At 60.1% G+C, this 14,879-nt stretch overlaps 1 protein-coding gene across 2 annotated transcripts in view; it reads right to left on the bottom strand.

Annotated features, from left to right (window-relative positions):
• SLC7A10 (solute carrier family 7 member 10) overlaps positions 1–14,879 on the bottom strand; it is a 16,453-nt gene extending 1,574 nt beyond the window's left edge. The window contains exons 1-8 of one of the 2 annotated variants that reach the window (XM_014794786.2): positions 14,696–14,879; positions 4,731–4,935; positions 2,188–2,339; positions 1,875–2,000; positions 1,652–1,805; positions 821–944; positions 635–738; positions 184–280 (exon numbers count right to left, since the gene is read on the bottom strand). In XM_014794786.2, coding sequence (XP_014650272.1) covers positions 184–280; positions 635–738; positions 821–944; positions 1,652–1,805; positions 1,875–2,000; positions 2,188–2,339; positions 4,731–4,935; positions 14,696–14,810 — 1,077 coding nt within the window. In that variant the 5' untranslated portion in view covers positions 14,811–14,879. The remainder of the gene's footprint in view (positions 1–183; positions 281–634; positions 739–820; positions 945–1,651; positions 1,806–1,874; positions 2,001–2,187; positions 2,340–4,730; positions 4,936–14,695) is intronic. The other variant, XM_087421841.1, reaches the window with a different exon arrangement.

The raw sequence follows: 14,879 nt of genomic DNA, 5'->3' as shown, positions 1-14,879 counted from the left end.
CTCCCACCTGCCTCCTGCCAGCCCTGCCGGCTGCCCTGGGCCTGCCGCTCAGACCAGGACGTTGTGAGACCCAGCCCTGCCCACTCCCTCTGCAGGCTGCCCACCGGGGCCAGGGCTGACCCCTGCCATTACCCACACTGCTGGGGGCCCCGGCTCCCCACCCCGCCAGGTCCCCTAACTTACGCAGACCAGGAGGGCGGGGATAGGGGTGCAGTGTCTGACGTGGATCATGGCCAGCAGGCTGGGCAGGTGCCCCTCCCGGGCTCCAGAGAAGCACAGTCTGGGGGTGAGGACAGGGATGGGAAGGGGCCTGAGCCCTGCCTTAGGCCTCCCCGCCAGCCAGATCCCGGACCTCAGCTCTAGACCCGACGTCCCTCTTGAGCTGTCGCCTCTGACCCCCTGCTCCAGGCCCCAGCAGCCCCAGTGGGCAGTTCTTCCCCTCATCTAGCCTGCCTCTCTCTTGCCTTCTGTCCCTCAGAGTTGGGATCAGACATCTATTACTGGGGAGTTCATCATCCCAGCTTCAGGTGGGCCCCACCTGGCAGGATTTCACTTCCTCTGGTCCCCGGCACTGCTCCTGTGCCTGGGCACCTGCCTGGCCTCACCCTGACCACCCTCTCCCCAGTCCGGTCACCTGGAGGAGGTGAACAGGTAGCCATTGATCCCTCCGAAAGTGGAAAGTGCCACGGAGACGGGCATGACCCAAGAAAAGTAGCCCAGCAGCTTCTCCCCGAAGGTCTGAAGGGGCACAGAAGAGAGGTGGTGCGTGAGGCTGGGCGGGGGCCGCACAGCAGCAGGGACCCAGCGGGGCCCCACTCACCACGGCCACGGCGTTAGAGGCCAGCAGCTCCTGGGGGGTCATGGCAGTGAAGTAGGCGACGTTGGTGAAGGTGTACACGAAGGTCACCAGCGGGATGGAGATGAAGATGGCGCGAGGTAGGTTCCTGGGGGCAGTGGTGGAGTGCGCCAGTGTCAGTCCTCGGGGGGCTGGGGGACAGGGCCCAGGGTGAGGGGGGTGCCGGGGACCCAGCAATGGGAGCAGCTTTGAGTCTCCATCTCCTGGCCTGCTGGGGGGCCCTGGGGCAGGGAAGCAGGCAGCACTGCTATCTGTCTCCCCCTACCCCCCGCCCCAGCCTGGGCACACGCTGGTGGGAGGAAGGGCAGATGGGGGAGGGGCCACATCATACCCTGTCTACAGACAGCCAAAATCAGCCCTGAAAATCCCAAAAGTGCCCTGAGAGCCCAGTCCACAGGCTTAGGGGCCCCCTGGGACTCCCCATCAGCCCCTGCCCCAGCCCCGGCTGCAAATGTTCACTGTCGGGATGCCTGGCTGAGCATCAGATGGAGTCATGGCTTCGTTTGTGGGGACCATGTTGTGTGCACATGTATCACTTTTGGCCAAATGCAAATAGCTGGGTCCATTTAGAGTGGGACAATGACACTCAGTGTTCCTGAGGCCTGGCAAGGGGCCGTGACTCGTCCACAGCCACACAGATCAGAGGCAGGTGGGAACACAAGAGTCTCAGCTGTGTTTCCAGAGCCATTCCTGTGGGGCAGTGGCCACAGGTGACAACAGGTCTGTGCAGGGAGGCTGCCTCTCCCAGAATCACGCTCTGCCCCTTCCCAGGGCCTGGCCGGGTGCTCCACTCACTTTCGAGGGTCAACCAGCTCCTCAGTGACGTAGTTGAGGAAGTTCCATCCGCTGAAGGCAAAGGAGCCCTGGAGAAAGGCCAGGGCCAGGTGACCCACGGAGGGTGTCATCCAGAAGTCAAAGGCATTGCTGGGCCTCAGCTCCTCGAAGTGTCCTGGGGGCCCAGAGGTCAAGGGTCAGCGTCACCCCTCCAGCCCAGGCACAGCCCCCACCTCAGCCCTACCTTGGAAGATCTGAAGAAAGCCCATGCCGATGATGAGCGACAGGGCCAGCAGCTTCCCGCCGGTGAAGACGTCCTGGATGCGCGTGGCCCAGCGCACGCTGGAGCTGTTCACCCACGTCAGGAGCACTGCAGAGGAAGGGCGGGCGGACGGCGGCTCCTGCAGCAGCCGGCGTGCAGGACGCCCAGCCCCGAGGCCCACCCTGCAGGGCTGGCAGCTGGAGGGATCCCCCCACAGCCTTCCCACACAGGGGCAGGGAGCAGTCCGGCCGCTCTGGGGACAGAGGCCCTGCCTGGCCCCCAGGTGGGCACTCACTCAGGCAGGCCATGGAGAGCGTGCGGGAGGCAGTGGCCGGGGGGATGCAGTTGGGGAACACGGGCTGCAGCACGTAGTTAGAGAAGGTCATGGAGATGACGGCCAGGCTCGTGGGGTACATGATGAGGACGGCGCTCCAGAGCAGTAGGAAGCTGGAATGAATGAGGGCCCGATGGCACAGGCAGCTGGCGCCCCCCTCACCGGCCAAGCCGGCCTGGGTGTGTGGAGTGGAGCGGGGCTGCACCCTGGGCCCTGGTACCCAAAGGCTAGATGCCAGCTTTGGTCTAGCGGGGCAGGGCTGACCTTGTCAAGGTCTCTGCTCTATTTGTGGACTGTTTCAACAGAGACAGTATTCAGCACAAACAGCCCTGGACTGCCCTTGGGTAGGTGTCGAGAAGGACTCGGGAACCAACCACCTTTCTAATGGCCACCTAGCCCCCAGACACAGGCTGTTTCCTGAGCTGGGGTGGGCTGTGCCAGGACCTCCAGTCATGGCTCCAGCCGCAGCTCTCAGCAGAGCCCTGTGGCTGCAGATGCCCCAAGGGACCGGACCTTACAAAGAGCCCAGGCTGGAGGTGGGGAGTAATTTATGTCCCTTCTGTCTGAATCTCACCTTTGCAGGGTGCCCACATGGGAGTGGGGGCTCTGCCTGCACCTAGGGGAGGGCCTGTCTGTGGGGGTGGTCCTAACCCCCGTCTAGCCCTAGAGGGTGGGGACTGCCTCATCCAGGGACACCATCGACCTCTGGGGCACCAAGCTCAGTGGCTTCCTCTTGGTCCTCACCTTTCTCTGTAGCCCTGCTTCCTACCCCTTGCTTTGCATCCCCCAACCCCTTGGCTTCTGGGACATCCTGGCTCCATGGCCCTCCTCCCCTGCTGAATGCTCCCCTCTGCCCTCCTCCATGCTGGAGGTCCCTGGGGTAGAGTCTTGGGCTCTCCTCTCCCTCCCACCTTCTTCCCTAGTGTCCTCTACAGCTGCACAGCATAATTCTTCTGCTTTCTTGGGTCCCAGGCCCCTTTGAGGACCCTCTCCCCAAAGGAGAGCACCCATGGACTCACCCAGAGGGTCAGTTCACGCGCTGCCAGGGCCCCATCCACGGCTACCCTGCCAAAGGCCCCTGACCACAGCCCTCGGAGCCAAACTTTGTATACTTCAGCCTAGACTTTTCCTCTGAGCTCCAGACCCCCACCCAGACCTGACTGAGCATCTCCCCAGACCTGTCACAGACCCCATCAACATGGCAAGCCCCACCCCAAAAGCTCCCCCTCCCCATGCCAGGACCTGCCATCTATGGAGCCTCTCCAATGGGAAAGCGGGTGTCACCCCCCGTGCACCCACCTCTCCCTCATGCCACACTGCCTACCATGCCCTCCCGATTTAGGCTCCTAAGTGATTCTGGAATCTTCTTGTACCTTTGTTCCGGCCCTCAGCATGGACGACTGCAATAGCTCTGATCCCCCTCTGCCCCTAGGCTGTCCCACCCCCTACAAGCCCCGGCTCTAGCATGGCTCTGACCTGGCCTCTGGCCACGGCCGACAGCTACCTGAGCTCACCCCTGCCACCAGTCTCTGTACGTGCTCCCATCCACACCCTTCCTCCAGGCCTGGGTGCAAATGTGGTTTGTCCCTGGGAGCCTTCCCTAGGTGGCAGGCATCCCCTTCTCTTGGCTGCTGGTGCCTCTCGCACCAACACCGCCCGCCCCCCGCCCCCAAAGCAAGGATCCTCTAGGTCTTCATCACATTTGAGGGGCTGTTCCCTTCTGCACTGTGAGCAACTTGAGGCCAAGGATGGATCTTTTTATCACTGCATCCCGGCCCTCAGCACACAGTAGGTGCTCAGCTAGTGTTCACTGGTGAATAAAGGGATGTCGAGAACTATTTAAAGGGGAGCTCTTGCAAAGCATGGATAGGAAAGTTGTGCTCCCCACCCCGGCACGTGGGTTTACTAAAATCACAGCGGTCCTTGCCTGGATGCTGGCAGTGTCTAGAGGTCTCAGATAGTAAGGGCCCGCCCCCACCAGGGCCTGGGCAGGGAATGGGGCTTAGAGGGGGCTCCATTTAAAAGGAAACATAGGGCCGGCCCCATGGCTTAGCGGTTAAGTGCGCGCGCTCCGCTGCTGGCGGCCCAGGTTCGGATCCCAGGCGCGCACCGACGCACTGCTTCTCTGGCCATGCTGAGGCCGCGTCCCACATACAGCAACTAGAAGGCTGTGCAACTATGACATACAACTATCTTCTGGGGCTTTGGGGGAAAAAATAAATAAATAAAAATTTAAAAAAAGAAAAGTGAAATTAAAAAAATAAATAAATAAAAGGAAACATAGAGCTCAAGGGGCCAGCTGGAACGTCCAGCTGGAGTGGGGTGGGCATTGGTCCTGCCCAGCCTGGCCTTGGAAGGCGGCCTAATACCCCCACCCCCTTCCCTCCATCCACCCCATGACCTCCCTGTGATGTGAGAAGCAGAAGAGGAAACCGAGGTCCAGGGCCCACTGGCCATCTGCTCTGGAAAAGCTGTCCCCCCCATCGTTGGTGCCCCACACTCACCCAGCCAGGCCCCCGAAGATCTCGGTGACATAGGCGTAGTCCCCGCCAGACTTGGGGATGGCGACTCCCAGCTCCGCGTAGCAGAGGGACCCCAGGGCAGTGACGCCCCCACCCAGGACCCAGATGAAGAGGGCCAGACCCACGGAGCCCGCATGCTCCAGGACCCCCTTGGGGGAGATGAAGATGCCTGAGCCGATGATGTTCCCTGTGCGGGGAGAGATGGGGCGGCATCAGGTCTAGGGGCCCCTGAGGGGCCTAGCTTTCTCTGTGGGGCCCCGGATGCTGCAGTGAGGAAGGGAGCTGGGCTGCTCCCTGGAGGAGGAGGCGGGGTGGGCCCCAAGGCATGTGGATGGCACAGCGCCCCTTAAACCTGGCAAGTCCCACTCTGGGCTCATCCTCTCCCTGTCCCCAGTCGCTGGCATGGGGAGTGGCACCTTGTCTATCCAGCCAGGCTACCCTTCCGGAGATGGGTCCCGTTCTGAGTTCCCCTGCCCCCTACCTATCCTATGAGGTGGAGCAAGCTCAAGTGAGGGGGCTCTGCCACCCGCGTGATGGCAAAGTGGCAGCCACCCCTGTGTATCCCCACAGGGCCCAGTCTTGTTGCCTTCAGCCACCTGTCCTCCCTCCAACCTCTGGCTACAGCTGGCCTCCTAAAGCAAGACCTTGACCATGACGTTCTCCAGCCACTTTCCCATTGGCCCAAGTCCAAAGTCAGGGAGTGGCACCTCCTCCATGAAGCCCTCCTTGACCATGCCAGTTGGGCTCCTCTTCCCATCTCACAGCCCCGTGGTCCCCCAGACTCTGCCCTGTACTTCATTTCTTTGCCTTCCATCTCTCCTTTCCCTCTGCCTGCTTTCTGGGCTCCTCCCTGACCTCAGACCCAGGCTGCAAACACCGACTCTGAAGAGACCTTGTTTCCTGGCACTGTAAAATGTTTCAGGTCCTGGGCAAGGGCCAGCGGGCTGAGCGATGAACTGGTGCATTTTCAGGGCTGGGGTTGGTCAGCAGCCATCATGGAAGGAATGGCCGGCTGGCAGGGCCTCTTGGCCCAGTCTGGGGTCTGGACACAGACTGCCTCTCCCCTCAGGACAGCCCAGGGTTGCCAACAGGGGACCAGTTGCTGGGGGCCACTGCTCTAATCCAAGGGCCACAGTGCGAAAGCCCGCCGGGCTCAGGAGGCCTGGGGACCTCTCCCCATCAGGTCACCTCTTGAGTCCTGTCTGTACAATGGGGTCATTGTGAAGATTCAGTGAGATACTGTATGGGAAGCCCTCAGCTCACCCACAGCCGTATCCAGGTTACTTTGCATCCCCCTTTGTGTGGTTCTGTGTGTACTGTCTGCGACCTCACCTGCTCTCACTCACCTGGGTCCCCCAAGACACAGTAGGTGCTCAATACGTATCTGTTGAGTAAACAGATGGAGTAAATGGCCCGATGCCCACAGTGGTACCAATGCCCTGATGACTGGGGCAGCAGTCTCCACTCGGCCCTCCCGGAGGGGGACTGTGAGGAGGAGCAGAGCAGGTGCCCGGCTTCTGAGGCTCAGAGGCGAGAAGAATCTGCCGTGGGCACGGAAGGCCTGCCGGGCGGCCCCAGGGGTTGACTCTGAGTCTCGGAAGGATGGGTGTGTGGGGGGCTCTGTTGACTCACGGTGTCTGGGAGTGGAATAATAGGAAGCGCTCAGAGGGCCAAGCCATGGGCTGCAGAGCAGGTTCCCAGGATGAACAAGACTCTGAGTGCCCACTTCGCCCTGAGCTCCCTGGCAGTTAGGGCAAAGAGGGCAATGTTCTGGGTTACCTGGGTCTCACCATCTGTTCAAATAAATCAGGTCACATCACTGGTGATTTGCACTAGGGCCTGCCCAAGAGGAAATGATCCCAGAACCCACAGGCCACATAACAAAAAAGCAACACCGCTGGGACCCAGGGCTCAGCCCCTAATAAGATTGCCCGCCGGCAGGGCCCTGGGGGGAGCGCACATCCATAGGGCAGAGCCCGCCTGCTCCACCTGCCAGGTCCTCAGGCGGGTCTGGATGAGGACACAGCTGTGGCTGCCAATCTGCATGCATTCTCTGTCCACGGTGCTCCCCCCACCCCCACCCCCGGCCGACACAGATTTCCAGTCTGGACAGCCACGAATCCCCACTTGGTTTTCCAGTCACATCCCAGGAGCCCTAAATACATCCAGATAAGGACGAAGGAATGCCTGTCCCCCAGTCCCCAGAGGTAAGCTGTGCCCTCAGCCTGCTTCCCGGGCCAGAGGAGCTGCCTCCCTCATCTGCCACGGGGGTCCAGGGCCTGGGTGGGCTGTCGGGTTTCTAAAGGGCCTGTGAGTCGCTCTATCCGGCAGCAGAGCCTCTGTTCTCAGGACCTGGTGGAGTGGGATTTGCCAAAAGCCAGTGAGGTTGGAAGCCAGCGGGGGCTGGGTGGCCTTGGAAGGAGCTGGGGGCAACCAGAGCCCCGAGCCACCCACCCTGTGGGGACCCCACCACCCCACACAATTCAGCCTGGCAGGGCCTCAAGGGCATAGCCGCTGGGGAAGCCACACCTGGCACCTCGTCCTCCGAGGTTGGGGTCTGAAAGGGACACATCACTAGCCTGTGCCCAGTAGCTGGAGACTCTGATCCTGGGATCTGGGGGATGAGTGGGCGGGGAGGGGGTGGCAGGGCGTGGGTGGGTGGGGGCACTATTGTTTTGAACACGTGGCCTCAGGCTACAGTGCAGAACTTGCCGACGTGGCTCAAAGGACCACGTGTGCCAGTTGGTGTCTCTGAGGTCGCTGGGGGCCTCTCCCTCTGGGCCTGGACAAACTCCAGCATCTGCCCTAGGTCTGTGCTGGAAGGTGGCAGAAAATTCCATTGATGTCTGCTGGCTGCTCTAGGCACCATGTGGCTGGGTGGGGCTCTGCAAGGAGCAACAGGGGCCGTAGCTTGGGTGAGCAGCAGAGGGCAAGGAGGAGAGGGGATGCTGAGGACAGGGGTGGGGGCCTCCAGCACGTGAATGATTATAGGAGGTGTGGAGAAGGGACCTTGGAGCTGTCGGGGCACTACAGGGGTGCCTGCCCAGCCCTCCCGGTGGTGGTGGGCTCAGGCCTCCCTTCTCAGTCCTCACGTTCAGGCCCAGCAGAGTCAGCTCTGCCCTATTTGGGAAACAGCAGTGGACAAGCCCGGCCCTTGGGGGATCCTCCTCTGGAGGAAGAGGAGGAGGAGCAGGAACCAGGGAACGTGGGATGGGCCCAGAGATGCTGCTGAGCCCCCAGTCAGCTGTCAGACAGACGGCGGGTGGGAGAAATGCGGGTTCTGAGGCCTCCGTGTTCCTATCCATCCAAAAGGGATGGCTTCTCTCTGGTCCCTGCAGGTCCTTGGCGGGGCCAGAGCTCCTCGGCAGGTGGGTGAGGATGGGAGTCCCCCAACTCGGAGGCCCCCCTCCAGTCTCCTTCTGCCCCTCTTCCCTCAGCCCAAGCTGGGTGGCTTTTATCACATTAAGATGTTTGGCCTGATGGGGCTTACCCGGCTCCGCGGAGGAACGAAGAAAGGGCCATTGTTCCCCCCGGCCGCTGCGGTATTGCTGACCTATTTCTGGGAGGCAGCGGCCGACCATGGAGGTCACAGGGGTGGACCCTGGAGGTCGTGTCGGTGGAAGGAGCCAGCTGCCCTCAGTGTGTGTGGGGGAATGTGCAAGGTCTGATTTGGGGAGGGAGCAAGGTCCTGTCAGGCCAGGCCGCCGGCACTGCCTCTCATCCCTAGAAACTTTCAGGAGTTGGCTGTGTGACCTCAGGCCAGTACTGCCCTTCAGCGCCTCAGTTTCCCCTTCTGCCAGGGCCACTGGGGTAGGGGGCGGCAAAGGGCTGGTCCAACCCTGACTTGCGCAGAGGCACTGAGCAGGTGGACACGGCCTGCACATTTTCTCGGGGCCCAAGGAAATGCGGTCTGCTCAGGGCCCCTTGTCCCCCACTGTGGCAGGTCTCTCCCCAGCTCACTGGCCTCTCAGAAGTAACACCACCCCCAGGACGCCCTCCCTGCCCCACCTTGACCCCTCTAACCTGGACTCTGCCCCACTCCCATGGTACCTGGAGGACGGCCAGGAACTGATTCCTTTATTTGCCACCCTGGGTGGACTCTGCGTTCCCAGAGGGCAGGGTCTGTGCCCTGGCCTGCTGAGATGAGGGGGCTGAGCTTCCCAAAAGGACAGGGAGCCCACAGGGCCTAGGGCATCTTACACGCGCCTTGTCTATCCCTGCCTCTTTCAGCGAGCATGGCCATGACGGGGCCCCCTCCTGTCACACTGGCCTGCTGGCCTGACAGGGAGCAGCTCCGGGGCTCCTGGGCCTGATCAGGGGCTGGCCATGGGCCAGGCCTCCTTCCCTTGTCCTGGGCAATGAGTCCTAGCACCTCCACATTAGGGTACGGCCCATGAGGCCACCGGGAAAGAACTTCAAGTAGCATCAGTTCCCAAGGTTCCTGAAGCCACAGGCAGGGCGTTTACTAGATGAGAACCCCCAGATGCGGGTTCAAATACCAGATCCCTCAGGGTGGGGGGCTGTGGACAAGGTGCTTCACCTCTCTGAGCTTTACTGCTCTGTAAAATGGGGAGAAGAGGCAGGGATGCGGGCAGGCTCCCACCCCGCCTGGCACATCGGAGACCTCAGGAAGGGCTATTGTCATCCACCTTGGAGACACCCCAGGCCACCCAATCTGGCCTTTGGAGACCTGATCCCCAGAGGACCTCAATACTCTAGGGTCAACAGCCAAAGCCCTGCTTTGGGGACCCTGTCATCACCCTGGGTGAAGCCTGTGCCTCCAAGCACGTGAGTGTCCTTATGGTGACATGTGTCAGGCACTCCTCCAGGCGGACAGAAGGGCCCACTGAGGTGTTGACGGAACTCCAGGGAGGTGAGTGGGGATGTTTCCAGGACATGCTCGGCTCTGGCCTAATCCACCTTCCTTTTGAGAGAGGGATGGGCAGAAGTGGGGAGCTCTCTCTGCCTGGCTCACTCCGCCCAGCCCGGCCTTGCCTAGCCAGCCTCGCCTGCGCCCGTCTGCAGGCTGAGTCTCATCAAGGCCACCAATGAGCTCCACGCTGCTGGATCCAGCAGTCCAGCCCCAGGCCACGTCTTACTTGTTTCATCAGCAGCATCTGGCAGGTCGATCCCTTCCTCCTCGCTCAGCCTCTTGGCCTTCCTCCCGCCCCGCTGGCTGCTCCTTCTGGACTCCTCTGCTGGTTGCTTCCTCTCTCTCCTGACTTCTAGATGTTGGGTGCCTGGGGTTCAGTTCTGGGGCCTCTGCCCTTTTCTTTCTATGCTCAGTCTCTTGGAGACCTCGCCCAGTCCCCCAGCTTCTGCTGGCAACTCTCAAATTTATATCCCTAGCACGGACAGCGCCACTAAACTAAACCTGTATATCCAACTCAACAAACGGGCATCTCGAATTTCACATGTTCAAAGTGGGGTTCTCGATGTTCACCCTCCTTCCCCTGGACCTGCTCCTCTCGCAGTCTTCCTGGATCAATAAATGGCACACTGTGCTCCCAGACACTCAGGCCCAAACCTCGTGTCACCCTTGACTCCTCCTTTCTCCCACACCTCGTGCCCAGTGCATCACAAATCCTTTGGCTCTATCTTGCAAACACGCAGAACTGCACCTCCTCTCAGCACTTCCACTGCCACCACCCTGCTCTGAGCCACCTTTGTCTCTTACCCAGGTGACTCAAGTACCTTCCTGACCAGGCTCCCTGCTTCGGCCCCTGATGCCCACAGCCTCTTCTCCATAATGAGCCCCATGCCATCCCATCCTATGCCATCCCATGCCATGCCAGGGCATGCCATCCCATCCCATCCCATCCCATGCCATCCCATCCCATCCATGCCATCCCATGCCATCACACCCCATGCCAACCCACCCCAGACATCCCATCCCATGCCATGCCATCCCATCCCATGCCATCACACCCCATGCCATCACACCCCACACCATCCCATCCCATGCCATCACACTCCATGACATCCCAATCCCATGCCATCCCATCCCATCCCATCCATGCTATCCCATCCCATGCCATCCGATGCCATCCCATCCCATGCCATCACACCCCATGCCATCACACCCCATGCCATGCCATCCCCCTTCTGCTCAAAACCCTCCCAGGGCTCCCATGTCCCAAATAGAAAAAGGCAAAAGCCTTACTGTGGCTTTCAAGACCCGCACGAACTGGACCCCATCCCACTCCTGACACATCTCCTACCTACAATCCCCGCTCCTGCTTTAATTTTCTCGCTTAAGCACTTATTGCCCTGTCAGCTGAACATTCAGCGTGTTTATCCTGTTTGCTCTTTGACTTCCTGCTGCAGTGTCAGCTCCAGGAGGATAGGGATACTATCTATCTTGTTCCCTGTTGTGTCTCCAGCACCTAGAACAGTGCCCGACACTGTTCAGTCCCTAATTGTTGAATAGATGAGTGAGCTCGTCCAGTGCTGTCAGGCCCCTACTCTCGTAGCCGGAGCTGCCTCGGCCCCCAACAGTGGCCCAGCACACACCAAGATCATCTGACCCTGGGCTGACCTGAGAAACCTCAGGTCCTCAGTTTCCTCATCTGTAAACTGGGGCTGTGGTGAGGCACAGATAAGCTCCTATGTGGTTTTATGTCTCCTCAGGGTCCCCGGGGAGGAGGGGCTGGGGTTCTGGAGAGAGCCATCCTCTGAGCAGCCCAGCCACATCCAGCCCTGGAGGCAACCGAGAGGGAGCTGGCCACGGCTGAATGAGCAGGGATTGGCTCCTAAGGAGACAGGGTTCATGAAGCAGACCGCTGAGTCCCTGAACATACTTGAACCTGACCCACAAACACCTGCATGGGCTGGATGGATACTTGAGTCAAAGGGAGAGAGTGGAGGACAGGACAGCCTGGTCAGCAGACCCAGAGTGATTCCCCCTCTGCTAGACCCAGGCACGTCCCTTCCTTGGGTGTGGATGGGGAGAGGGAGCTGGCCGAGGTCCTCGAGTCAGGACAAGAGACCCTGTACATACAGCCTTGGGTGGGGCTGGGGGAGTCAGGGGAGATCCCTCTGTCCATCTGTTTGTTCATCCATCCCCAGTAGAGTGGGGAGCTCAGTGAATCCTGGGTGAATGAGCTCCTGGCTCACTCCCCAACCTTCCCCATCAAGGGCTCTGAATCCGGCCCCAATGTTGCCCAGCACCAGAGCAGTGTGAAGATGGGCACTGTTGGGAGATGAGCCCACACCTGGTTCCAAATCCCGAGTCCACCACTTGCAGCAGTGTCATTTAACTTCCAACCTCACTTTCTACATCTGTAAAATGGGTATAAAAATTCCCATCTTGCAAGGTGGGCATGAGAATCAAATGAGATAAAGAGAGAACACATTTTCATAATGTAGAAAGAGGTGTTGGTCTGAATAGATATTGGATGTGGCCATGTCTTGCACAGCCTCGCCCCATGGCTCATGTTCCTCTAGGCTGGCCTGCTCCCCTCCCATCATGCTTGCTGTGGCCAGCAGGTGCTGTTCTAAACACATTTTAGGTGGAGTCTTATCCCAGCCCAAAGCCCTTCTATTTGTTCCATTCCTGAAAGCCCCACTCCTCAGCCTGGGACAGGGCAGGGGGTACAAGGGGAGAGAACTATAGGATCTTCTGGGAGGTTCTATTGGAAGTTTTGGAGATAACAATTCAGTAGCTGGTAACAAACAAGAAAGATGATGGAGTAGGATATAAAGTTCTCAAGATCTTTAAAGCTAAAATATGAGACTTTGAAGATATTTCTGACTTTGAGCAGGCTCCCCAGCGCAGGAAGGTGGGGTAAGATGTGGGAGGTGGGCCCCCAGAACAGTGCATAGGGAGGGGGTGGGGGCCTTCGGGGCACCAGGCAGGGAGGGCAGTGCAGACCCTGACTCAGCACACACCTGCCTCCTCCCTCGCCTCCTGCCCCCTTCCGTCTGAGTTGAGTTTCCCCTTGTCCATCTCCTGCCCAGGCCAGCCTCCTGCAGGCCGTAACCCTTCAGAGCTCCCCAAGCAGGGGTGTTGGACCACCAAGTGTCCCGGGCTGGGGTCAGGTTATCTGGGTTCTGTTCCTGGGTCTGCCACCCTTAGCCGAGTCACCCCTCACCCCAGCTCAGCCTTCAAGGTCTAGAGGCCAAGAGGCAGTGGACCTGGAAAAGCAAGAATGACTGAAAGGTAGGGGAGCTGTGAGGGAAGGGCTGGGCTGCGTGGGAAATTCTTACAGCGTGTGTCCTGGAGAAGGAGTGTGATGGTAGAGCTAGCCTCCTCTACGCCCCCCCCACCACCAGGGCCCTCTTTGGAGGAGAGAGGAGCCAGCAGCCTCTGCCTGAGCTGAGGGGGATGGGATGTGGGAAGGAGGCAAAGTAGGAATATAGCTCAAGGATGCTGGGCTTAGCTGAAGCAACCCAGGAAGAGCCGCATCTCTCCCTGCACCTGTCTGGTACCAGGTGTAGCTGGTTCCAGACGTGGTCAGCCTCTTGACCCCAAGGCCCGTCCATAATGTGTGGGCTCCCCCTTCCCGGGGACACAGCTCCAGGAGAGGGTGTGGGCCAGGGCAAAGCTCTCACCAGTACCCTGGCCAAATCCCTGGAACCACCCCTTCTCCCAGCAGACAGTCAAGCACAGGTACTCTAGGCCAAGGTCTGAGGGCCAGATCAGGACCAGTTCCCAGAAGATACCATTCTAGGGGCAAGTGGGTGAGACAGGAGAGCTACCTGCACAGGGGCTGTGTTCTGGGGCAACTCTCAGGGTGAATACAGCGGATGGCCAAGAGCTAGACCCTAGACCTGGCCCAGGAGCTCCCCCTGTGGGGGCAGAGGAAGAGAAAGTCAAGACCCCAGGGTCTGCCCTCCTGAGCCCCCAGCTTTCTCCATCTCCAGGCATCTAAGGATGGGTGGGCAGTGGATGCACAAGCAGCTCCCACTGGCTGGGGAGGGGAAGGCCAGGCAGGCAGTAGAGTAAGAGCAGTCATGATCCCTGTCATTCACCCCTCCAGCTCATGTCTCCTGGGACACAGGGGGATGGAACAGACCCCTCCCAGGAGGGTCTCGGAGGAACCCGGTGTGGACATAGGCACAGGTTTGGGTTAGCCAGTTCCTGAGGAGTCCGTGTTCATGACTTGGGACAGAAGGAGGAAAATCCCACCACTGTTCTCCCTGTCTTCTGAGACCTCTGCCTACCCAGAAGTGCCCATATGGGGACAGGACACATGGACTCACTCTCAGATGAGGAAGCTGGGGCCGGAGAGTCATAGGATGGGGGAGCCTATTGGGATCCCAGCCCAGGGAGCAGCTGGCTTTTCTGCAGGCTTGGTCTCCCCACCCCAACACTGGTCCCCGCACTCACTGGCTGCTCAGCCCCCTTCCCCCAGGGTCCTGCCACCAAACCCGGTAGTAATTATTTACTCTGAACCTATTTCCCCTCTGGGCTGGCTCTACCTCTCCAGTCTACCCACATTCCTCCTGCTTTCAAAGACTAAGTCACCCACACTGTATGGCACCTGAACCCTGCACACAGTAGGGTCTTGGTATGAGCCACAGCCCAGAATTTGGGGCCTCAGCTGGGGTCAGCCTGCCCAGCCCTCATGCATGCAAGGCTCCTGCACTCAAGGCAGGACCATACTCATCTCCATTTCGTAGATGAGAAAACTGAGGGTAAGTGCCCTGTCGAAGCTCCACGGCGAAGTAAAGGCAGGAGGAGGATTCTAGCGGTGGATGGGAGCCGCACCTCCCTCAGGCGCAAAAATTCGGGGGTGCTTGGGGAGGTGGGGACAAGAAGCCCTGCAGCCGCTGTGTGAAGGGAGACACCGCAGGTGTCCTGAGCATCCCCTCACCCATGGTCCCACTGTCGAAGACCCGTAGGAGAGCCCGGAGAGAGGGGTGCCCCTTGTTCAGAGTGGCTGTGCGCCCCAAGCCTTCGGCCCTGCGGCCCCGGGCCGCCGCGCGCCTCGGGCCCCGCTCACCGATGATGATGGTGCAGGCGCTCACCAGCCCGATCTCCTTCTTGAGCGCCACCCGCTCCGAGGGCGCAGGGCCGGGGTTCCCGCGCCTGCTCGTCTGCTGCGTATGGCCGGCCATGTCACTGTCCCGCCGCGTCCCGGCTTCCTGCGCTGTCCGGTCTGTCCAACCGGCTGCCGCTCCGTCGGT

This window comes from Ceratotherium simum, chromosome 33 (genome assembly GCF_057802395.1).
Source record: "Ceratotherium simum simum isolate JZ-2026a chromosome 33, ASM5780239v1, whole genome shotgun sequence".
Lineage (NCBI taxonomy): Eukaryota > Metazoa > Chordata > Mammalia > Perissodactyla > Rhinocerotidae > Ceratotherium > Ceratotherium simum.
This window is presented reverse-complemented; position numbering and strand designations above follow the sequence as displayed.